Here is a 24415-nt window from a genome sequence, read left to right as displayed (position 1 = left end):
AAAATAAAAAGATATTGGTTGTCAGGGCCCCCCATAAAAAAACATTTGGGTCAGGGCCCCCCCATTAAAAAATATTGGTGGCTAGGACCCCACATGAAAAAAAAAATTGGTGGCCACCCCCCCCCCCACATTATAAGAAAATTGGTGGCCAGGGCCCCTTAAATGTCTATGTCTTCCCAAAGTCAGCAGCTCTCAGAAATTTTGGGGGCCAGGCTAATCAAGTAAGTGTGGCGGGCCCCCCTTACCCTCAGGGCCCCCTACTACTCTCCCCCCTGTCCCCCCCTGGTGGCTGCCCTGGTCCCAGGTGCAGTGTTGCCAGGTTGGCGGGTCTCCAGCAAATTGGGCTACTAATTTAAAGACAGTAGAAGATTCACGGATCTGCACACACTCTATTTATCTGCAGTCAGGGACGTGCCCCTCTTTTTATTGATTTTTCGCCACAATTATCAACATTTCAGGGGGTTTCAACCGCCCTTCATCAGGATACCTTGAAACGTTGAGCCAGCACCACCAGTGCAGGAAAGTGAAGAGGCGGGAGAGTGGAAGATATAACATTTAACTCTACTAATTTTAAGCCCAGGCGGGTTTTGAATATACAAACTAGCCAAGGTACGGATATGGGCTACTTTTTGGGCCTTTGGCTGTTTTTTACTTTGGAAACCAGCCAAAGTGTTTTCTTGCCCTGCCCTGTGTTTTTTACATGCCCATGTTGGGTAATGTAGTTTTTATTTAACAATTTGTCAGCTGCCAAGTGTAATGTAAGACTACAATACCCAGCATGCAATGGGGATTGAATTGTGTAGAAGTTGGGAGTTACCAGGTTTTGGGCTCTGTACCCCAGTCTTCAGTCACACTTAGGAATTTTCCGGTGACTTTCCTCAATTTCAGACAATTTTGGGCAAAAATCTACTGGCCACCAAAATATCTAGAGGTTGAGCTGTTTTACCAATATTTATTGAAATTGTATATGAATTAGGGCCTCATGGGGCTCCTATACCTCCTGGGCCCCCCTCCATAGTTACACACCTGTTGTAGAGTTGCCACCTTTTCTGGAAAAAAATACCGGCATTCCTATTTATTGTGATTAGCCATCATTTTTACCGGCCAGGCGGGTAAAATACAGGCCAAGTGGCAACCCTACCCCGTTGATGGGCAAATATGTTCCATTTTACCTCATGGAAAGAGTTGTGAAACAGTGAAAAAGGCGTATTTTCACATACGTTCATTTATTTCTTAGACTTTTTTCACTGCATATATTGTGCTACATTTGGGCTACTTTCGAAGTGCCTCTTGGCTAGTTGGGCTGGTTTTGAAAATTAGACCTGCCAACCCTAGTCCCAGGTGTAATTCTCCTGCAGGAGAAGAAGAACCAGCGTACCTGTGGAAGGACACATCTCCCTTTTTCCCCTTCCCTTGACGATTGGTACAACTCAGAGCAAAGCAGATCACCATGACTAGCCTTGTCCGTACAACAAGATGTCGTCACCCACCCCGCCGGAAACAGACTACTTGTACGGAAAACAATTAGGCGGTTCAGATAACAAACTACCACCGACATTAAATATCTGGAGTTAATGTTGAAGTATTTCTTTACGAGAATATTATTCGTACAATTTAAAGTCCAGGTTTCTAAACCAGCGAATATGTTTCGTACAAAAGTATGGCTCCTTCTAACAAGCGCAACACTTCCGTCATGCCTGCTTACGTAGGCGTCAAATTGCAAGGCTGCTTCTGATTGGATCTTTTCGGATAAGCTGCCACAGCAGCAGCGAGCAGGATAGGTTGATACTTTCTATATCAGTGGGTGAAGTGAAGGGAATGATGGACGCAGGTGAGTCTGGCGAGAGACTGCCCCAGCTTGTCTGTCTGTGACTTACCTTTGGGTGTCAGTTACAGTAAAGTGTGCTGGGTGGGCATTACTAAATGAGGTTTGCTAGTTAACTCTGTTGAGCCTTCTGGGCCTCTGTAACTCCCAGCAGCGCGTTATAAACATCAGCATGTCATGGAGCAGTGGATCCCGAGTGAGATTGCTCAACATCCCGACTGGTCGCTGCTTCTGCTTCCAGTCATATGATAGAGAAGGGGGGACACATGACACTATGTCTCACGCTTGGCTTTAGGGCTGAATTACACGGGAGCTTTTGTTGATGTCATTGGGAGATCCCATTCTACAAGTGGGAGGTAGTTACAAGTCTATAAAACAGCGATAAACCTAAGCAGTGTATCATATTACTATTTAATCTATAAAGCGCAGGAAATAATCCCAACACAACTATTAGAATGGTGCATTTTTAATAGGCACTAAAATGAACACAGTTATGATCTTTAAAGTGAACTTTTAGTATGTTATATCATGGCGAATTCTAAGCAACGTTTACATTAGTCTTCGTTTTTTTCTCTTCTATAGTTTTTGATTTATTTGCTTTACTCTTTCCTGCTTTCAAATGGGGGTCGCTGACCCCATCTAAAAAATAAATGCTGTCTAAGTTATTGTTATTGCTACTTTTAATACTCATTTTTCATATTCAGGTTCTCTCCTGTTCATATTCCAGTCTCTAATTTCAATCGCTGCAGGGTTGCTAGGGTAATTTGGATCCAGTGTTGGACTGGCCCACTGGATACCAGGAAAACTCCCAGTGAGCCCAGTAGTCAGTGGCCCTCTTGCTTCTAACAATTTTGCCTATTTCATGGTAATTCCCTATTTCTTTAAGGTGCGAAGAATAAAGTATAGTAAGTAGATCTAAAAGACTAGGAGAATAAAGAGGTGAGTGAAGAGCGAAGGAATAATACTTTGGAAAGTGGGCCTACAGTCTAAGGTTTTCTGGTGGGCCCCTGGCATCCAAGTCCGACACTGTTTGGACCCTAACAACAAGATAACTTAAATAACTCAAAAGCCACAAGCAATAAAAAATGAAAACCAATTGCAAATAAGAATATAACTCTCTACATCATACTAATTTAACTTAAAAGGAGAACAATTCCTTTAAAGAGATAGTGACACCAGAAATTATGCCTTTTTTACATCTATCATAATATTGGCTTTGCATGCTACTTATAATTTTGCCATAAAGTATTTGCACAAGGCTTTTACATTACCTGTCTGATCCCCCATGTTCCTGTATGAGTGCTATGCAATATGTTGGCGCTATATAAATACATGTTAATCATATGAGGGGGCTGCCATTATTGTGCAGCAGGAGTCCGTTCGCATTAGAAACTTTAACTGACTGGCTGAGATGGGACAGTCAGGTTGGCAAACAGTCAGGTCTAGGAACTTCAACTAACAATTACTTACAAAAACAGCCCTCTCGGCGAAAAACAATCAGCATGACCTATAGTTAACTTTTAAAAAAATAAATATTCTCTTTGCATAGTAAAAGAAAATGTAATTCTAAGGAACTTTAAAATTATTGACGGTTAGTAATTAACTTAAAGGGTTTGTTCACCCTCTTTTTTCAGTTCAGTTGTTTTCAGATTGTTCACCAGAAGTAAAGACTTTTTTCAATTACTTTCCCTTTTTTTTTTTTTTTTACAGTTTTTCCAAAATCTAAGTTTAAAGTTGAATATTCGTGTCCCTGGTGTTTCAGTCTGGCAGCTCAGTAATTCAGGTGCAGACTCTGAACTGTTACAATTTTGCAACTTTTAGTTGATACATTTCTCAGCAGTATCTGGAGTGTTAACAACTATTGTATCAATTCTAACAGCTGTCTGTAATAAAACTCAGGGCTTCTGCTCAGCAGGGACAAAGATAAGAAATGTATCAATTTAGAACAGTTTACAGGGTCAGCGACACCCCCCCCCTCCCAGAGCCGCTTTAGTAGGTGAAAAATTACACTTTAATGTTACAAAAACAGTCACACATAGACAATAGAAAGTAATTGAAGTAAGTATTATACTGGGGAATTATCGGAAACTAACTGAACTGAAAAAAGTGTTGGAAGGTGGACAACCCCTTTAAAGGAATTTGTGAATGTAATTTTGGTGTTAAGTATTTTGTCTGTTTTATTTTCTGCACTTGCGTTGACTTCTGAAACTATATTGCAAGCCAACTGATTAAGCTTATTAATAGCCCTAGAGGAGATCTAACTGCTGTTACATTGTATAAACTGCATGAGAGCTAACCTGCACATATTCTTTTCAAATTATATAAGTGGTGCTAAAATTTCCTGGACACCTGGTGGGATGTCAGCATATAATTCCACTTCAAGATCGATAGGGACAGCCCACACTCACTTCTAGTTCTTAAAGGAACAGTAACATCAAAAAATTAAATTGTTGTAAAGTAGTAAAAATATAATGCAGTGTTGCCCTGCACTGGTAAAACGGCTGTGTTTGCTTCAGAAACACTACTATTGTTTATAAAAATAAGTTGCTGTGTAGCAATGGGGGCAGCCATTCAAAGGAGAAAAGGCTCAGGTTACACAGCAGATAAGCTCTGTAGAACATAATTGTGTTATCTGTTACCCACTATTTAACCTGTGCCATATAGCCTTTTTTCAATTTCCACCATTGCTATGCAGCAGCTTGTTTATATGAACTATAGTAGTGTTTCTGAAGCAAACAGATTACCTGATATTTTCATTATTTTTAAAACTTTCATTGTTTGCTGTTACTGTTCCTTTAACCAATTTTATTCAGCAACAGACATACCTTGTGAAGTGTACTACTAAGCGAGTTGCGTGTGTGTCGTTCCTACCCATTTTGAAGTAGGATTACATTGTTTTAAAGGATATGTAAACCTTAAAAAATATATATATAAGTGCTCAGGGTGCTTTTCTAAGCACTTTCACAATTTACAGTAACGTTTCTATTTCAAAGCTATTACACTGTTTATTAAAGGGGTGGTTTACCTTTAGATTAATGTTTAGTATGATGTAGAAATTGATAGTCTGAGACAATTTTTATTAAGGTTTTTGGGTTATTTTGCTTTTTATTCAGCAGCTCCTCAGTGTGCATTTTACGCAGCCCAGTTTCTAGGACCCAAATTACCCTTGCAACCATGCATTGATTGGAATACATGACTGAAAAATGAATAGAAGGGCTGACTAGAAAGAAGAGTAATTTAAAAAGCAGCAATAACAGTACATTTGTAGCCTTACAGAGCACTGGTTTTTAGATGGGGTCAGTGAACCCCACTTGAAAGCTGGAAGGAGTCAGAAGTAAAAGGCAAATAATAATAAAAATATAAAAAATAAATAATGACGGTCAACTGAAAAGTTGATTAGAATTGGCGATTCTATAACATACTAAAAGTTAACCTAAGCGTGAACCCCTTTAACTGCTCATAAGAATGTTGTAACTATAGCACCATCAATTGCCATAACTGTACGATAGACAGAGAGACATTCAGAAGCAAGATAGAGAACTGTTCCGGAAAAAGCAATATCAATTTACATTGATTGTAATTAATGTAAATGGCAAAAGTGCTTAGAAAAGCAATTTAAAGTGGATCTGTCACCCAGACATGAAAACATGTATAATAAAAGTCCTTTTCAAATTAAACATGAACTCCAAATTTTATTTTTTATTAAAGCATTTATAGCTGTTGTAAAATCTTTAAAAATCTCAGCTGTCAATCAAATATTGCCTGCCCCTCCTCTATGCCTTAGGCATAGAGGCAGGGCAGGCAGTTACTTTCACTTTCCATTCAGCACTTCCTAGATGTCCCCGCTCTTCCCACATTCCCCACCATTGTCTTAACTATTTAATTGTGTAGCCAGGGCATGGGGATGGACATCAGGTCCCCCATTCTGGTGCACAAACAAGATTCTGAGATGATGCATGGCTTTCCTTAATAACAGTGTCCACAAAATGGCCCCTGTCTGCTTGCTATAATAAGGACATCCCAGACTGAAGGAAACAGAAGTCAAATAATTTATACAGTGTAATTAAAGTTAATTTTGTTGATGAATGTGATAAAATAGGATTTGGAATATTTTTTTTTAAGGTGACCGGTCCCCTTTAATATTTTTAAGGTCCACATAGCCTTTACGATTCAGACCCAGATAACAGAAACATTAGTTTTTGGATTTGGGTGGAGGACCCCCTTAACTTATATTCTGCTTGTTCATAAGCTGTCTTTTATGCAATGGTTTGCAAATATGGCATGAAGATTTTATGGCTGAGGAACTTGGGATTTGTGAGATAATAGGAAAGTCTCTTGCATATTAAGGGCAATGACACACAGTGATTAATCACACCGCACATTACATTACCACTGGAGGGAAGCATTTGGAGGACATTAGTTACATTAGTAGATGTTTCTCACCAACCCCTTGGATGTTGCTCCAGGTGGTCTCAAAGCAGCTGCTTATTTTTGAATTCCTGGCTTGGAGGCAAGTTTTGGTTGTATAAAACCCAGATGTACTGCCAAACAGTCTCCTGTAGTTTGCCAGTCCATATAGGGCCTACCAATAGCCAATCAAAGCCCATCTTTAGAAACGTTTTTTCATGCATATGTTGCTCCCCAACTCTCTTTTTCAAAGAATAGTTTGGGACCCCTGAAGTAAGCGGTAACAGACAATACAAGGCATATTTACCACCTCGGTTCTTTGTGAGAGCACCATGGTGGTCACTGACTGTGAGTTTTGGTTTCACCTAGGCAGCCCAGTCCAATGTGTGCAGCAACTTTGGCCCATTCTCAAGCTAGTATGCATTAATTTTAAAGGGTGTTTTGACCTTTTAATTAACTTGTAGTCTGAGACTATTTACAAATGGTTTTCATCTTTTATTATTTGTGGTTTTCGAGTTATTTAGCTTTTCAGTTTGCAACAGACGAAGACCAGTAGAAAAGTTGCTTAGAATTAGTCATTCTGGAGCATACTACCCCTGCAGATCAGTGCTGTAGACATTACTTATTATTATTATTATTATTATGATTATGTATTTATAAGCTGCCAACATATAACACATGGTTTACAATAGCTGGGCGTATACATTAAACATACAGGAAGACAAACAAAAACAACCACTAACCAATATAAGACATAAAGAGGGCACTGGACTTCTTTATAAAGTATGCCTGATCTCTTTTCTGCAAAACTGTTTTTGGTATTTTAACAAATCCTATCCTTTGCTTATTATATCCTCAGCTACGCTCACATACGATACTCTGCGCTTTGCCGATACTCCAGACTTTCCTGAAACAGCGGAGCCAGTTTGGGTGCTGGGGAGGAAGTACAGTGCATTGACAGGTACTCCTATTTATGGAATTCTATTTTAATCTGTGCACCTGAACTGACTCTGCTATGTGTCCTGTTTATCCATATATGGTTTGTTTCACTGTAATCCCCTATTAGTTGGTAGATTATTAGTTAAAACTGCTGCACTGTTTTGTGTCAGAGCAACCATAAGCACCAGTGAGGATCTGGCCTCTAGTGAAAGAACTGGCTTGTATAGTTTTACCAGTATACACTCCACCCCAGTGCTTCCCAGACATAGTATTACAATTGAATGAAACGCTCTAAGCAATATTTATAGCACTAGTCAATATAATGCTTAACAAACTAGCCCTTATAATAGGTAAAGGCCACTGTGATGGGTTATTTAACCAAGTGCTGCAAGCTGACATCCCTCCATGTCTGACATCTCTCCATGTCAATTGGGTTTGCCATTGATCTGTTGAGAAAGCAGCTTCTCTACGTCACCCTGAGTTGGGGGCACTGCAATATTTTCATAGGATAGAGAACAAATGTTCCAGCCTATAAAAGGATCATGCCATTACTGGGATCAGGCATCTTAAAGGGATTCTGTCATGATTTTTATAGTAAAGTTTTTATTTCGAAATTACACTGTTTACACTGCAAATAATTTACCATGTAAAATGTAATTCCTGAACCAGCAAGTGTATTTTTTTTAAGTTGTAATATTGGTGTGTAGGCAGCCATCTCAGGTCATTTTGCCTGGTCATGTTCTTTCAGAAAGAGCCAGCACTTTAGGATGGAACTGCTTTCTTGCAGGCTGTTGTTTCTCCTACTCAATGTAACTGAATGTGTCTCCGTGGGACCTGGATTTTAGTATTGACTGCTGTTATTATATCTTTCCAGGCAGATGTTATCTTGTATTAGGGAGCTGTTATCTGGTTACCTTCCCATTGTTCTGTTGTGGCTGCTGGGTGGGGAAAGGAAGGGGGTGATATCACTCCAACTTGTAGCACAGCAGTAAAGAGTGATTGCAACAACAAGTCACATGACTGGGGCAGCTGGGAAACTGACAATATGTCTAGCCCCATGTCAGATTTCAAAATTAAATATAAAAAACTCTGTTTACTCTTTTGAGAAATGGATTTAAGTGCAGAATTCTGCTGGAGCAGCACTATTAACTGATGAGTTTGAAAAAAAAAACATTTTCCCATGACAGTATCCCTTTAAACTCTGGGGGGTGAATAAACTGAAATTGGAATAAAAAATATTATTGGAGTTATAATGGAAGGTAGAAGAACAGATTCATAATCTATTTGTGAATACAGTGATTATGTAAATTGTTGTTCCAGAATGCCTCATTACTTTGTATGTAAGATGTATAGTATAAGACCTGAAGTAGAAAGATAAACAATATTAAAATAATTATATTTAAGGTTAACACTATGTATTTTTATATTTGGTTGGTTGCAAGATAGTGTTTGGAGCCGTTCCTCACTCTTCCTTATAAAACCCAATGCAGTCCAAATATAAAAAAGATTGTTTGCAGTAATTTCTGCCTGGAAATCCTTTTCCTTCATTTATATTTGGATCGCATGTAGCAGTTGCAGCACAGAGCAACCATTGAGGAATCTGAGATAAGTTTTGAAAATAATTTGTACTGACCAACATACCCCTCTTTTCACTTGAAACCCAATGCAGTAACTTTTCTTTCCTTGCAGAGAAAGAGCAGCTCCTGAATGACATCACATCCAGGCTCTGGTTCACCTACAGAAGAAACTTTCAAGCAATAGGTAGGAACCATCAAATTTGCAAACATTAAGTGCAGCTCCTTGATTGTAGGGGTAAAATACACACGTGGGTAAAGAAGAAAATTACCTGCACTCAGGACTCAAGCCCTGCGTGTTTATTTGCAGAGTAACATTTCGGGGGCATGCCCCTTCGTCAGACATTTTAAAATACACACTTGTCTTATCTACACCCCCAATGGGGGGTTAAGTGATAAAAGGTGCAACGTTTACTACAGGTCTAATCGTCGTCAGCATCTTTGCAATCTGAAAACTACTTACAATTACATCTTATTGATTGCTATTAATTATAGCACCCAGCAAACCGTTGCACCTTTTTGTTGCATAAGGGGGTATGCCTTTGTTTCAAAATGATAACTGATGATAGATCATTTCCAGCCATACTCTGTGTGTTGGCCCCATGAAGAGTTTATGCTGATCAAACCCTGGTGGGATTGACCAATGGATTGACTGATAGGCCCATTCAAGTTTGTATCACAGAACCAATAAAGGATGGCACTCCGGTTAAAAGGCAGGTTTATTGCAGGATCATGCAGGTATACATGGCCTTACGCGTTTCGGCCATGTATATCTGCAGGATTCTGCAATAAACCTGCCTTTTAACCAGAGTGCCGTCCTTTATTGGTTCTGTGATGCATATTGGCAGCGGGGATGCTGCGGACAGAGCACCAGGCCACATGGGAACAGTTTGGAACGTGGGTTTGGAGCGGTCCCTTACGTGTGAGTACATTCAAGTTTGTAGCCAAATCGTTCACGTGGCAGTTGGATATACTAGAATTCCTCCCATGGCTTACTGTGGTTCTATTTCTAAATGTTGTAGTCAGTCTAGAACTGCCAACAGTGTTCCTCATTGCTTTTCACAGAGATTATACATCATTCACGTTAGTCTCTGCTTAAGATCTAAGTAACCAATCATATTCACACCGAGTAGAGCCAATTTTAGTAGGCGCTAGTGATTTTCTGGATCCGCACCCGACCCTAACTGCTCTCACCCAACCCGCACTCGGCTCGCCCACCCTGCAGTGACGTCATGAAGGGGGCATGGCAGGCGCAAATCTATAAATAAAAATCTCACCAGTGTGGAGCTCACCGATAGGTTCCAGACAATCACTTGTTCATCATCCAACTTCCTGACAGTGGAACCTTTACCAAATTCGCATATACGGACTTCTTTGACATGTTACATCCAGATGAATAAAAAATGTCTATTTGTTTGCATACAGTAAAAGCATGTCCGCTTTGTTCCAGTGCATTAAGTAACTACTGCTGACGCGTTTCGTGCCCCATGGAACTTTCTCAGAGTTACTCTGTGGGCCCTCTGTGTACTTGATTGCCAGGGCCTATTTCGACTCCCAGTCCAGACCTGATGCCATAACTCTTGTTGATACATATGTTTTATAATAATTGTTGCTGTCGGAGTTAAAATACATATGTTTGTTATTTATATGTGAAAAAACAATAAATGTTTAATAGTAAAAAGCTAAGTCAGGCCCAAGACAGATCTTTAAAGATTTAAAAGAATAATTCGAACAGTAAATGCTTTACCATTAAACTTATTGTGCTTTTGATTTTCAAAATATTATTGCGTATAGAATATCAGGATATCTAGTGTGTGTAAAAGGCTCTTGTGTATTGCCTTCTGCTCAGGGGGCACAGGGCCAACGTCTGACACGGGCTGGGGCTGTATGCTGCGCTGTGGCCAGATGATCTTTGCTCAAGCTTTGATCTGCAGACATGTAGGAAGAGGTAAGATGGAATGAACTTACCAGCTTTAAAACATTTTTGTTTTGAGTGAGGTGCTATTCGATTCAGTTTCAAATGAAAGCAAGCCAACTCACTAATATTGTAATGTGATCATGGGTCAGCTTGATAGCTAAGGGATGTTAAACTAGCTCAGTGTCCTGCTAGAATAGGGAGATCAGAATAAGTCTGGGGAATACTCTATGACCCCAAATTAGCATTCAAATTAATTTTGTTTGTCCTTTTATTAGGGATGCACTGAATCCAGGATTCGGTCTCTTTCAGCAGGATTTGGATCCGACCGAACCCAATCCGAATCCTAATTTGTATATGCAAATTAGGGCGAGGAGGGAAATCACGTGACTTTTTGTCACAAAACAAGGAAGTAAAAAATGTGTTCTCCTTCCCACCCCTAATTTGCATATGCAAATTAGATTTGGTTCCAAAATAGTGGATTCGGTGCATCCCTACCTTTTATCTATTATTGTTATAGAAGGCAATTTTACTTTATTAAGTGTATCCTAATGAGATGCCCTAATCTCATTGTGACGCCTTCTGACTTCCATTCCACAAGTTAAAGGGGAACTATTGCGAAAATGAAAATTTTATATAAGCTTCCTCATACTGAAGTATGAAGAAACTTTCTAAATGCACCCTGAAATAATCAAGTTTATATTCACTATTCCTCTCTCTGCATCTGTTTTTCTTTTTTCTGTCTTCATGCAGCAGTTGGGTGTCAGATGAATGATCCAATATATCTTATGGGGGGGGCTCCCTTTCCTAGCAGATGTATTAGAGCTCACTCAAATAACGGATTCCAGTACAAACAACTGCCTTTTGCACAAATTCTGCATATAGAGAGACAGGATTTCTGTTTATTTTAATAGAGTGAGCTCTAATACATAAATATGACATTTTCATAATAGTTAACCTTTAAGAATATCAGCGTCGGGACACTAACCATCCTTTTCTTCCAGGCTTTATTAGTGAACAGCATGAGGGAATTACTAATAGTATATAAGGACATGTGTATGACAGCCACTATTGTTACCTGAGAGTGACTTTTAAATGTAAAAATACTTGAGTGCGTGGCAAACTATTTTTTGGTGAATTAACTTTCAGACTGGAGATGGGACAAACAGAAACCTAAAGGAGAATATCTAAACATCCTCACAGCTTTTCTGGACAAAAAAGATAGTTATTATTCCATCCACCAAATTGGTAAGTTACTGTATCAAATATAGCATTTTTTTTCTATCTTTCTCTATATATCTCTCTCTTTCTATCTCTCTCTCGCTCTATCTATCTCTCTAGCTCTATCTCTCTCTCTCTCTCTCTCTCTCTCTCTCTCTCTCTCTCTCTCTCTCTCTATCGCTCATTCGTTCTCTCTATCTCTCTCTCTCTGTCTATCTATCTATTATCTATCTATCTATCTCTCTTTATCTATCGCTCTTTCTCTCTCTATCTATCTCTCTATCTATCAATCTCTATCTCTCACTCTCTCTAGTGTATGTATAGGAATTCATGCAAGAACTGGGTTTAAAGAAATAGCTTTTGTTCATTTTAATTACTACGAATAATGTATATGTTTAAAGCGGCCATAGGAAAATTCCTGACTCATTCTTAGCTTGCAGTAGGAAGATGACCTTACTGAATGTCAGAAATAATGTGTTTGCCCGTGATTGAAAGGGCAAATGAAATGTTAATGATAGATACACGAAGGTCTAATGTTTATCATTCAGGCTTGCACTGCTACTCAGCACAGAGTGTTCATTGCCATACATTCACTTGTGTGACAGCTAGAAAAGTGTACTTAAAGACATGAGATATAAGATAACCTTAACACGTGTGGTTTATCATTAAAGGTTGTAGGTATGTATAGATCTGTAAAAAAAACATTGCTGTATTCAACTAGTTTTAAAAATAAGACTTAAATATGGTCATGGGAAAAAATGTTTTTCTTCGAAACGCATCAGTTAATAGTGTTGCTCCAGCAGAATTCTGCACTGAAATCCGTTTCTCAAATGCACAACAGATTTTTTTCATATTTAATTTTGAAATCTGACATGGGGCTATACATATTGTCAGTTTCCCAGCTGCCCCAGTCATGTGACTTGTGCTCTGATAAACTTCAGTCACTCTGTACTGCTGCACTGCAAGTTGGAGTGATATCACCCCCCCAGCAGCCTAACAAAAGAACAATGGGAAGGTAACCAGATAGCAGCTCCCTGGTAGATCTAAGAACAACACTCAATAGTAGAATCCAGGTCCCATTAGGACACATCCAGTTACATTGAGTAGGAAAAACAACAGCCTGCAAGAAAGCAGTTCCATCCTAAAGTGCTGGTTCTTTCTGAAAGCACATGACCAGTCAAAATGACCTGAGATGGCTGCCTACGCACCACTATTACAACTAAATAAAATAAACTTGCTGGTTCAGGAATGAAATTTTATATTGTAGAATGTAATCAGAGTAATTTAGAAAAACAACTACATCATAAAAATCATGACAGAATCCCAAAGTGGCAGTGATCAACTTAGGCCATACTACCCAAGCATCTGACATTTATCTTTTAGGAAGAGTGAAGGCCTAGCTAACTGTACTACATTCACAAATATGTATGGAAATTGTAAGACTTAAAGGGATTCTGTCATGATTTTTATGGTGTTTTTATTACTGAATTACATGGAGTACATTGCAAATAATTTAAAATGTTATTCTTAAAACAATTAATGTATTAGTTGTAATATTAGAGTGTAGGCAGCCGTCTCATGTCATTGTGCCTGATCCTGTGCTTTTAGAAAGAGCCAGTACTTCACAATGGAACTCCTTTCAAATAAGTTATGGTTTCTCCTACTCAATGTAACTGAAGTAGTCTATGTTGGGCTTGGGTGTTTTACTATTGAGCTTAGCAATTCAAGTGTCAGGGAGCTGTTATCATGTTACCTTCCCATTGTTCTGTTGATCGGCTGCTGGGGGGGGAAAGGGATGGAAGTGTATCAGAGCACAAGTCACATGGCTGAGGGCACTTGGGGAAAGTGAGATAATAGCTAGCCTCACATCACATTTCAAAATTAAATATTAAAAATCTGTTCGCTCTTTTGAAAAACAGATTTTAATGCAGAAGTCTACTGGAGGAGTGCTATTAACCGATTCATTTTGTAAAAAAAAATGCAAAATGCTGCGTTTCAGCACCAAAATCCACCATCTGCCTGCACCCGAGCGTAAACAATGCAGGCAGAGTAGGAGCAGAAGAACAGTAAATTAATGAGAAGACATATGACTTTCAGGCAGTGTTCTTTGCAATATACCTCATGTACATGTTCCTCTCTATACCTGCCTTGTATTGTAATTTAGTTTAAGATGTATTTTATGTAGATGTATGACTGGCAAACTGTGGGTTCTGGCAAATGCCAGAGGGGTTGCTATAAGGTGCCATAGAGAGTCAGTATTTAGTGGGCAGGTGGGGCTGTTTGGGCCTCTGTGTACCTGAAATGCCAGGGCATATTTTAATTCCCAGTCCAGACCTGGATGTATGTAAAATTTGTAATGTTGATTGTTTCTGCAGCACAAATGGGAGTTGGAGAAGGCAAATACATTGGCCAGTGGTATGGTCCAAACACAGTGGCACAAGTCCTGAGGTATGTGAGAAAATAGTGGGAGTTGTAAAATCTATTTCCACACTCCGAGACACATAGATTAGTGATGTGCAGGTCGGGATTTTACCAGCGCCCGCCCAAGCCTGACTTCCGGGTTCCTTTTATAGACCCATGCCGCCCTGCCTATGATGTCACAAAAGGGGCAGGGCAAGCAGGCGCAGCGTCCATAAAAGAAGAACCCGAAAGTTGGAAGTCGGCACTGCAACGTGGCGATGGGGAGAGCAGGAGAAGAGCTCAACCTGCACCTGCCCGCCACCCACTCACGAAGAGCAGGGCCGGCCTTAGGCCAATTGGACCAATTGGGCCCAATTGGGCCCCGCACCTCTGGGGGGCCCCGCACCACAGGGCAGCACAGATAATATTTCCCTCAGCACATGATGCTGCCTGGCCTGCCCCCAACTTTGAGAGTCCAGCCCATCCCCAAATCCATAGGTCTAGCCTGCCCCCAACTCTCATAGGCCCAGCTTTCCTCCAACCTTGATAGGCCCTGCCTGCCCCCAATCCAACCAAGCCTGCTCCCAAGCTGAATCGGCCCAGCCCCAAACTAATTGGCCCAGTCCACTCTCCTATTTCCTCCCTCTCTCTCTTACCCTGTGTGCCCCTATTATGTTACCTTGTCTGCCCCTTTCCTTTCTATTTTGTGCCTGTATGCCCTTATTTTCCTAAATACTTGGTGTGTCAGTAGCCAGCAACACTTTGTCTAGGGGCCCCGCCAACATGGTCCCAATTGGGCCCCACATGTGATAGGACCAGCCCTGACGAAGAGGAGTGCGAGGTCGGCCCGAACCTGCCTGACCCGTGGGTCCCGTGGGTATCGGGCGACCCCCACATCACTAACATAGATATAGTCCCTTTCTATAATGTGTAGGAGGGACAATGTCAGACACTGTGAAGGTGGCAATATTAACTAGCACAAAAATATGGTGCTAAATGCCCAAAACTATCTCCATTGAGGTGCATGGGAATCACCTGTAAGCACTATTGCAAGAGCTTGTCAGCCAATAGTTCTCTGGAAAACATAGCAGTCTGTTCTTTCAGTTCATTATGAAGATGCAAGTCATACATTTGCAAAGCATTTCTGATGGTCTTGGTGCAATGCATTTTTAGGCTACTTAAAAGCATGACCCATGATAACGGTCACCCTGTGTGCCATTGCCCTTAGAGAAATAATCATTCAGAATCCCTCTCTACACACAACCTATTTCCCCAGACACATTTGCAAAAGCTTTGAATAAATATCAAGCGTAATGTACAACAATATTATACTGTAATATAATATTGGTAAAATTTTCATTATATTTAGAGGCACATTTATATTTATATTTTCGAATATGTAAAACCGACCGGAAAACTCAAATCGAATTCAATTTGAATTCGACCAAACTCGAATAGAGTTTTTTTTTTTTTTTTTCTCCGAAAAAAACTCGAATGTCAGGAAGGCTGCAAACATATTCAAATTGGTCACTGGGCCTCTCCCATTGACTTATACATGAATTTGGCAGGTTTTAGGTGGCGAATAGTCGAATTTGAATGCTTAAAGAGCCAGACTTTGATAAATCTGGAAAATCTAATTCGAATTTTTTTTGGAGTTTGGATAACTCCCTAGTCGAATCTGACCATAAAAAAAAATTTGAACATTCGAATTTTGAATTAATTCGACCCTTAATAAATCTGCCCCTTAATGTAACTTGCACTGACCTTCACATGCACTTTTATGGGGGAATTAGCATTTGGTAGGCAGGTAGCATAGGCTTTGGAGCTTAGAGACAGGAACACCAAGGCTTTGGACAAAACAGTTTATTAAGCACTGGGCATTCCCAACAAAAACACAGTTCAGCAACTTCAATGCCAAAACCTTCAGGGTACAGTTCAACTACTTCACTGTAAAACATTCAGGGTCTGACTGCTATGTGTGCTTTGCTCATGATTTCTCCTTTTGTCTTCTCTCTATAGGAAACTTGCGGTCTTTGACCAGTGGAGCTCTATTGCTGTTCATATAGCTATGGATAACACAGTTGTGGTGGATGAGATACGTAAGTGAATGGAAAGAGGTAAAATAGCAAATTTGTCCATCCCTGGGCAGAAATATTTCTGCAAGAACCTAATTTAAATTTTTTCTCAAGTCAGTGTTTATACTGCAGCCCAGGGGTGCCCAAAAGGTAGACCGGGATCTACCAGTAGACCTTTAGATGGTGATCAGTAGATTTTAAGACACTGTCAACAAACAGCTTGTCTAAATCACCCTCCTGTTTCATTCTTTTTATTCAGATATTTATTATGTTAAGGTTACATAAGAATTAGTGGTTTGTTAAATATAACAATATACATTTTCCCATAAATAAATATTTAAGTAATATTTTCCTTGGAACAGAATGCTAACAATGCTTTTATGGATGTAAATCATAATGGGACAACATCACTAAAAGTAGACCTTGCATTAGAGAAGTATGGGCACTCCTGCTGCAGCCCATGAAAGAGCTAGTAGTACTATACTGTTACTGCCTTTAGAGAAAACTACCATTGATGGGATCAGTACTGCAAGTGACAAAACTCACTGTTCAGTAATTTTCTTTTTAAAGTTATACAAACCTCACATTTTGTAATGTGTATCTACTGCAGTGTCCTCTGATAGTTTCAGCATGGCACTTTATTTTGTCGCAAGCACTTTATTTTTTGAGCTACAGGGGTTTGAACATACATACAGACCTGGAAATTGGGTTGCTAGTAGTAATTCCCTGTGGAATCTCAAAACAACCTGAATCTTGAAATCTGCTAAACGTACAAAATGCAACATTTGCTGGCAGTATTTCTTTAGCAAAGCAACTGGAAGAGATTTGCAGCACATGCTTCCACTTTTAAGTCATTTTATATAGTCTGTTCTCATAATAAACTAAAGTTAGTATTGCTAATAACAGACTAACCATACATTATAAACTGTGTTGTACAAGGTACGTCTTAAATGGGGCATCCAGCTATATAATAACAGTTCAGATGTTAGAGGAGACTAAGGGTAGGGGCACACGGCGCGATTTCGCCGCGATTCTGCGCTAAGCGAGTTGTCGCTGCGTTTTTTAAGCCGAAATAGCTTTGCTAACTTTGGCGCTGGCGTCAATGCAAATCGCGGCGAAATCGCTGCGCTAATTCACACGCGGTGATTCGTTTTCTATTGTCGTCCGAAGTTGCCTCGCTGGGCGTTTCCGGGCGACAGTAGAAAAAGAATCGCCGCGTGTGAATTAGCGCAGCGATTTCGCCGCGATTTGCATTGACGCCAGCGCCAAAGTTAGCAAAGCTATTTAGGCTTAAAAAACGCAGCGACAACTCGCCCAGCGCAGAATCGCGGCGAAATCAGCCGTGTGCCCCTAGCCTTAGGAGGTATCATTGTTATATATCATTGTTACATAATCGTTTACAGTCCAGTGTGGCTAGTGTGTATATATAAAATAAAATTAGTCCTAGCACTTTATTGCCCTATAACTAGTAAGGACATTAGTCTTCATGTAGGTATATTTATAGATCGTTGTGTTTGGATTGTGAATGGTATTACCACACTGCACTACAGCACTTTAAGTACCTGGGGATATTGGGATTTCAATACCTTTGCATGTATTTATGTTAATTAACCAATTTGTGGTTTATTGGGGTAGTGTCTTTGATGGGGGGAAAGGCAGGCTATCTTTTTGTTTGATGGTATGAGCTGGAGAAACCAAACACAAGTGGAGGTGTTCGGAGAAATGAGCTGTTCACAAGAAGCACATAGAACCCTTTTTTTTTCTTTGCTAACTGTATTTTTAAATATTTGTATTTGTTTCTATAGTACGTTTCTAAATCACAGATCTGTTGTTATGCAAGGCTCATCACAACTGAGCAAGCGGCTGTAAGAGCTGTATGAATCATGGAAGAATCTTTTCATTTCTCCAGGTAGATTATGCAGGGCGGGAAGTGGTGAGAGCTCTGATGCTGGGGCCCTTAGTAATGGCTATACAGGGGACTCTGACCCCAGCTGTGCCCTATGGAAGCCTCTTGTGCTGCTCATACCTCTTCGGCTGGGACTAAGTGAGATCAATGAAGCCTACATTGAAACACTAAAGGTACACTTGTAAAGGTTTTCTTAAAAACTTCATTATACCAAACAACAAGGGGCACATTTACCTAGGGTCGAATATCGAGGGTTAATTAACCCTCGATATTCGACCGTCGAAGTAAAATCCTTCGACTTCGAATATCGAAGTCAAAGGATTTACCACTATTCCTACGATCGAAGGAATAATCGTTCGATCGAACGATTAAATCCTTCGAATCGAACGATTCGAATGATTCTAATCCATCGATCGAACGAAATTCCTTCGATCAAAAAAACCTTGGAAAGCCTACATTGGCTTCAGTAGGTTTTAGGTGGCGAACTAGGGGGTCGAAGAATTTTTTAAAGAGACAGTACTTCGACTATCGAATGGTTGAATAGTCGAACGATTTTTAGTTCGAATCGTTCGATTCGAAGGTCGTAGTCGAAGTAGCCCATTTGACGGTCGAAGTAGCCATATTCGACCATTCGAAATTCAAACTTTTTTCCCTCTATTCCTTCACTCGAGCTAAGTAAATGGGCCCCCAAGTGTGAGTCAATTAGATGAGAACAACCTAGGGTGGAATTGCAAACATTGGTTCTAAGTTGCACCAGTGCCATAACAACAAACCCGATCTGTGCTTTCATATTTCTAACGTAGCCATCTTAATGCTAATTGCTGAATAGATGGGATAGACAATTGCCCAGGGAGAGCACTTTGACATTTTCAGAGAGTATTTTTGTTTTTAAAACAAGTTAATTTTACTTGATCTCCTGTTTCTTTAGCATGTTGGGGATTGGTAACTATGCATTTTGTTATGCAGTAATGTATTAATAAGCTGCCTGCATTTATTTCTTCCAATACTATCTATTTACAACTTTGTTTTTAAGAAAAAAATGTCTTCTAATTTATGTCTTTGCCCTCCTCACAGCACTGCTTTATGGTACCTCAATCCCTGGGGGTTATTGGTGGCCGACCCAACAGTGCTCATTACTTCATAGGATATGTAGGTAAGGGTGTTCTGCCACTAACAATAACAACACACCTCTATGTCCTTTTCTCCATATTATCAGTACTATTAATACTGACATTGGCAGAAAGATATCTATAAATACATGTTCTTATCTGTAAGGTGATCCCACGACTCTTTGCCTGATTGTAGGGGCAGTAGACACACTAAGAAGCACATTTATCAAAGGTTGAATTTCAAATTCATGTGAGTTTTTTTTAAACTCCCTGAAATTCTTGTGGGTTATTTAAAGAATCTGTAATATGTAAAATTGGACGAATTTTACTGACCCGAAAACTTGAATCAAATTCGATTAGAATTCGTCCAAACTCCATTCTCGATTCAAATGTCGGGAAGGCTACAAACATCTCCAAATAGGTCACTGGACCTCTATTATTGACTTATACATGAATTCGGCAGGTTTTAGGTGGCAAATAATCTAATTTGAATTCTTAAAGGGCCAGAGTTTGATAAATCTCGAAAATTGAATTCAAATTTTGTAGAAAAACTCAAACCGAGTTTAGATAATTCCCTAGTCGAATTTTACAGTTTTGACCATAAAAAAAATTTTCAATTTGACCCTTAATCTGCTACCCAAATATAGCTGGACGATTTTAATTTGACTTTAGCTATACTATGAATGGGAATATAGAGTTATTTAGGTCGCTTGGATCCTTATAAGTTCGCTTACCTGGCATGGGGCACATGCTAAAATTTGAAAAGGCACATCAGCCCCTGGAATATCACAGCTTTTTAAACAAACTATGTCTGCTAACTTCCTGGCTCACTGACAAGTTAAGGGCTTTTCTCATGAGATGTAGTGCACTATATTTACTGTGTCACCTTTATCTTTGCATGGTTTCCTTTCGTAACGAAACAAAGATTAATACTTTATCTTTGCATATGTGGCCAGCTTAAGTCTTGGGGAGCATGTGAGTTGAAATATTGACAAAAGTTTATTATATTCACCACAATGTTCAGCTGTCTCTTTTAGGGGATGAGCTGATCTACCTGGACCCTCACACTACACAGCTGTCAGTAGAACCCAGTGACTGCAGTTTTATAGAAGATGAGAGTTTCCACTGTCAGCACCCTCCATGTCGAATGCATGTGTCAGAGATTGACCCTTCTATTGCTGTGGTGAGTAACAGGAGACAAAGAGCATTAAGGGGCAGATTTATCCAGGGTCAAAGTGAAAATTCAAAGTAACAAAATTTGAATTTCAAGCTATTTTTGTGTATTTCGACCAGGGAATAGTCCAAATTTGATTTTAATTTGAAAAAAATGTGAAAATTAGAACATTGAAATTTCTCATCTACTGACGACTTCGACCATTCGCCATCTAAAACCGGCCAAATACAGCATATACACCTGCATAAAAAAAACTTCAAATTTTTTAATAAATTTTTGTTTGTCTTTTTTTATTTGAATTTCAAAGTTATGGGAGTTCAGAAAAAACTCCCATTACTTAGAAAGTCAACCCTTGATAAATCTGCCCCCAATAGTTGAAAGGGGAACATTGTATTCTTGTACATGTACACAACTATAAATATCTATTTACATATTACTATTTTTCCAAAAACAGCAAATACAAGATTCTGCTTCAGTAGCAGGTCAGAAACTAATATACTATCTCTAGCATTTAAGCTTTATTTATTTTTTCTTCTCAGGGCTTTTTCTGTAGCTCTCAAGAAGACTTTGAGGATTGGTGCCAACACATCAAAAAGGTTGGTGCAAATTAAGAAAATTGTAACCTACACTGAAATGCCTATGATTATTTTTTTTTCTGCTCCTAATACTTTGTATATGACTAACAGTTAGGCTCTTAAATCTTTAGACAGAGACAACTTTTTTTTATGTACATAATCCATACATTGCTTGTCTGAGCCTGGGCTTTGCTGATGTCAAGTGGCTGTCATAACATCGATGTTTTAGTGCTGTGCCAAGTTATAGGCCTAAGGTTGCCTTCATAAAAGGCTTTACATGTGCTATTGCATGCAGAAAAAACTTTAGTTCCTGTGATTTAATTATTATGAATACTGTAACTCTATTTTCACAGCTGTCTCTTTCTGGAGGAGCCTTGCCCATGTTTGAAGTGGTAGATCAGTTACCTTTACATTTATCCAATCCAGATGTCCTGAACCTCACACCAGGTAATGCATTTTTACTGTGCCATTTCAGCACCAGTAAACCCCCTTCAGAAATTAAAAAAATTAAAATTTTATCTGGAAATTAGTTTTCTTTGAAGCAAAAAAACCTTTTTTTTTTTAGGGTACTGGCACACAGGGAGATTTGTTACCCACTACTGCGAGCTACAAATCTGTCCGATTTGCAATGTGAAAACAAAAAATTTTGTGCTTTGTTTTCCAAAGTTGCCCCAAGTTGCCTTTTATGGAAACTACACTTTGGGGCCGATTCACTAACTTCGAGTGAAGAATTCGAAATAAAAAAACTTCGAATTTTGAAGTGTTTTTTGGGCTACTTCGACCTACGACTTCGAATCGAAGGATTCGAACTAAAAATCGTTCAACTATTCGACCATTCGATAATCGAAGTACTGTCTCTTTAAAAAAAACTTCGACCCCCTAGTTCGCCATCTAAAACCTACCGAACTCAATGTTAGCCTATGGGGAAGGTCCCCATAGGCTTTCCTAAGTTTTTTTGATCGAAGGATATTCCTTCGATCGTTGGATTAAAATCCTTCGAATCGAACGATTCGAAGGATTTAATCGTTCGATCGAAGGAATAATCCTTTGATCGTTCGATCGTACTATCTGCGCTAAATCCTTCGACTTCGATATTCGAAGCCGAAGGATTTTAATTCCCAGTCGAATATCGAGGGTTAATTAACCCTCGATATTCGACCCTTAGTGAATCGGCCCCTTTATGTGCGTTTTCCCACCAACGATTTACTTTATTGCCAGTGGGCATTTCGGGGAGATTTGTCTCCCGCGCTAGCACAAATTGCAAGCATCAAATCTCCCTGTCTGCCAATACAGTGTATTTACTTAACTGTTCCTTTGACAGTATTCTTGTATTAGTTGTAAAACAAGTACACACCCACTCAGTCTCTGATCCCACAATTTTAGGCAAATGGCAAACAGAACTTATGTGACTCATAGTAAATATGCACTACTGCATGCTACAAAACGTTTGTTTCCTTTCCACAAACAGTAATGTTAATTGTCAGTGGGAAGACGTACACATTTCCACCAGTTTCCTAGTGGCCCTATAGAAATGGATCCTATTCAGCATCAGCTGAAGGGAAACTGTTTGGCCACTGATGCTTTTATTCCATCTTGTCATTGTGAGTGCTGAGACGATGCGGCAGACAAAATGCCATGTGTCTTTGCCCTTAGTACTACTATAAGTAATTTACTCTATAGTGCAACTTACCTTTAACTGATTTCTTCTAACATTTATCCTTTATCTTTAGATTCATCAGATGCAGATAGACTTGACAGGTTCTTTGATTCTGAAGATGAAGAATTTGAAATTCTATCACTATGAGAAGTCTGAACAAAAACAAAATTACCGAAGGATTAAGAACATGCATTATTTTCCACAGCAATTCAATAGGAGAGCAGGCACCACTATGGACTAAAGACTGTTGGATACTTACACAGTTCCCTGCTCCTTGAGTTTTCCAGTTATAGATACTTCTGCTGCATTGGAAAAATGCTACCTATGATTTTGGTGTGGCCCCAACTATATCTCCTCGATCTAAGTGGGACATCAGATAACTTCATGCTTTTGTTCTGTTACATTCCATAAATAGGAAAGCACCACTGCTTACATCAAGAATTAGTGACAAGGACAGGAAAAAGACATCGGGGATCAGTGCTAGGATAAGGAAGGAGAATCAGGGAAAATGGATACATTCTTTTTGATGTGTAAAAGTGTGTGCACTATAATGCATGTATTTTGCAGGACTTTTAGATGGCATTGCACAAATGATATAAGGGGGACCCAGGAGGGCCTCTCTATTGGTGATAGTAGGTGCGGGAAGCTCCTGTGACATCAGTGGGTAGTTACTATAAAGACATATTTTAAAGATGGGCCAACAAGGTGTGGTGTTAATCTGGTGTCCCCGATGACCATGCTGGAGGTGTGCAATTATGTTAGCAGGCTGGTATTGTACACATTGTTTACAAATGCTTTCACATTTTTTTTTTTAAAGTGCAAGTCCCCCAAATACATTAAAGACCGTATGCCTTTGTTTTCTGTTTCCTCTATTGCAAGAGGCACTAAATTAAGCCAAATGAAGTATATTTTCAGATAAACATGAAACCCGTTCAGCAACACAATGCTGTGATTTTATTTACGAATGACTTTATCTCTGTACTATCTCAGTAAAAGCAAGTCATCAAGTACCAAGCCAGAAAAACCAATATTCTCAAGGGAAAGATACATTTCTATCAGAATATATATATAAATATATATTTAGTGTTGCTAAGAGTAAAAACAGGTCAGTTTTTTTTTCTCCTGTACTGTTGGTGGGGGGGGAGAATTGGTACCTCTAGAATGAGCCATGACAACATAGAGTTAACTGGAGCTGCACCTCTTAGAACTGTAGACCATGAATAGGAAGTTTACTAGTTTTTCTTAAGTTGAAGACACTCAGACCTGCTACCCCCTAAGTAATTTTTCCTCATTCAGTTACTAAACTATAAAGTAGCAAGTGGGTCAGGTCATGTTGTAGCTTGGTCACTAATTATATGTACCCCCTTCTTATGTTAACTGTCTGGGTGAATGATGGACCAAATGCAGTTTAAAAAAAAAAATCGCTTCCTGGACCCTCATGTAGTGAGTGGTCTCTTTAACCCAGGAATAACTTCAGCAAACAAGTTTTATAGAAATTAGGGTGCTTGAGACTCCACTCTCACTTTACACCACCAGTTCTAGGCCAAAGAACCAATGAGTTGTGGATATAGAGCTCTGTCACATTTTATCGAGGACAGTGCAAGGCTATCCACAGACCCTTTCTATTGCAGGGTTCAA

At 39.4% G+C, this 24415-nt stretch overlaps 1 protein-coding gene across 4 annotated transcripts; it reads left to right on the top strand.

The window, feature by feature from the left end:
- The first annotated feature begins 1435 nt into the window (after positions 1-1435).
- Positions 1436-23787, top strand: atg4b.L (autophagy related 4B, cysteine peptidase L homeolog). 4 transcript variants are annotated; one of them, XM_018262029.2, is made up of 13 exons: positions 1436-1511; positions 7092-7193; positions 8861-8932; positions 10595-10693; positions 11810-11908; positions 14257-14329; positions 16301-16380; positions 18266-18435; positions 19337-19415; positions 20409-20554; positions 21085-21141; positions 21474-21567; positions 22851-23787. In XM_018262029.2, exons 1-13 carry the CDS (start codon positions 1451-1453, stop codon positions 22922-22924), a joined length of 1206 nt encoding a protein of 401 aa, XP_018117518.1. In that variant the 5' UTR covers positions 1436-1450; the 3' UTR covers positions 22925-23787.
- Positions 23788-24415: the final 628 nt, after the last annotated feature.

This window comes from Xenopus laevis, chromosome 5L, assembly GCF_017654675.1.
Source record: "Xenopus laevis strain J_2021 chromosome 5L, Xenopus_laevis_v10.1, whole genome shotgun sequence".
Classification (NCBI taxonomy): Eukaryota; Metazoa; Chordata; class Amphibia; order Anura; family Pipidae; genus Xenopus; species Xenopus laevis.
Note: the sequence above shows the minus strand (reverse complement) of the source record. Positions and strands in the feature narration are given on the sequence as shown.

Excerpts from the sequence above, each read along its gene's own strand:
- atg4b.L (XM_018262029.2), top strand. The coding sequence starts at position 1,451 with ATGACTAGCCTTGTCCGTACAACAAGATGTCGTCACCCACCCCGCCGG. Across the intron at positions 20,555-21,084 it reads TTGACCCTTCTATTGCTGTG|GGCTTTTTCTGTAGCTCTCA; the intron begins GTGAGTAACAGG and ends TTTTCTTCTCAG. Across the intron at positions 21,142-21,473 it reads GGTGCCAACACATCAAAAAG|CTGTCTCTTTCTGGAGGAGC; the intron begins GTTGGTGCAAAT and ends CTATTTTCACAG.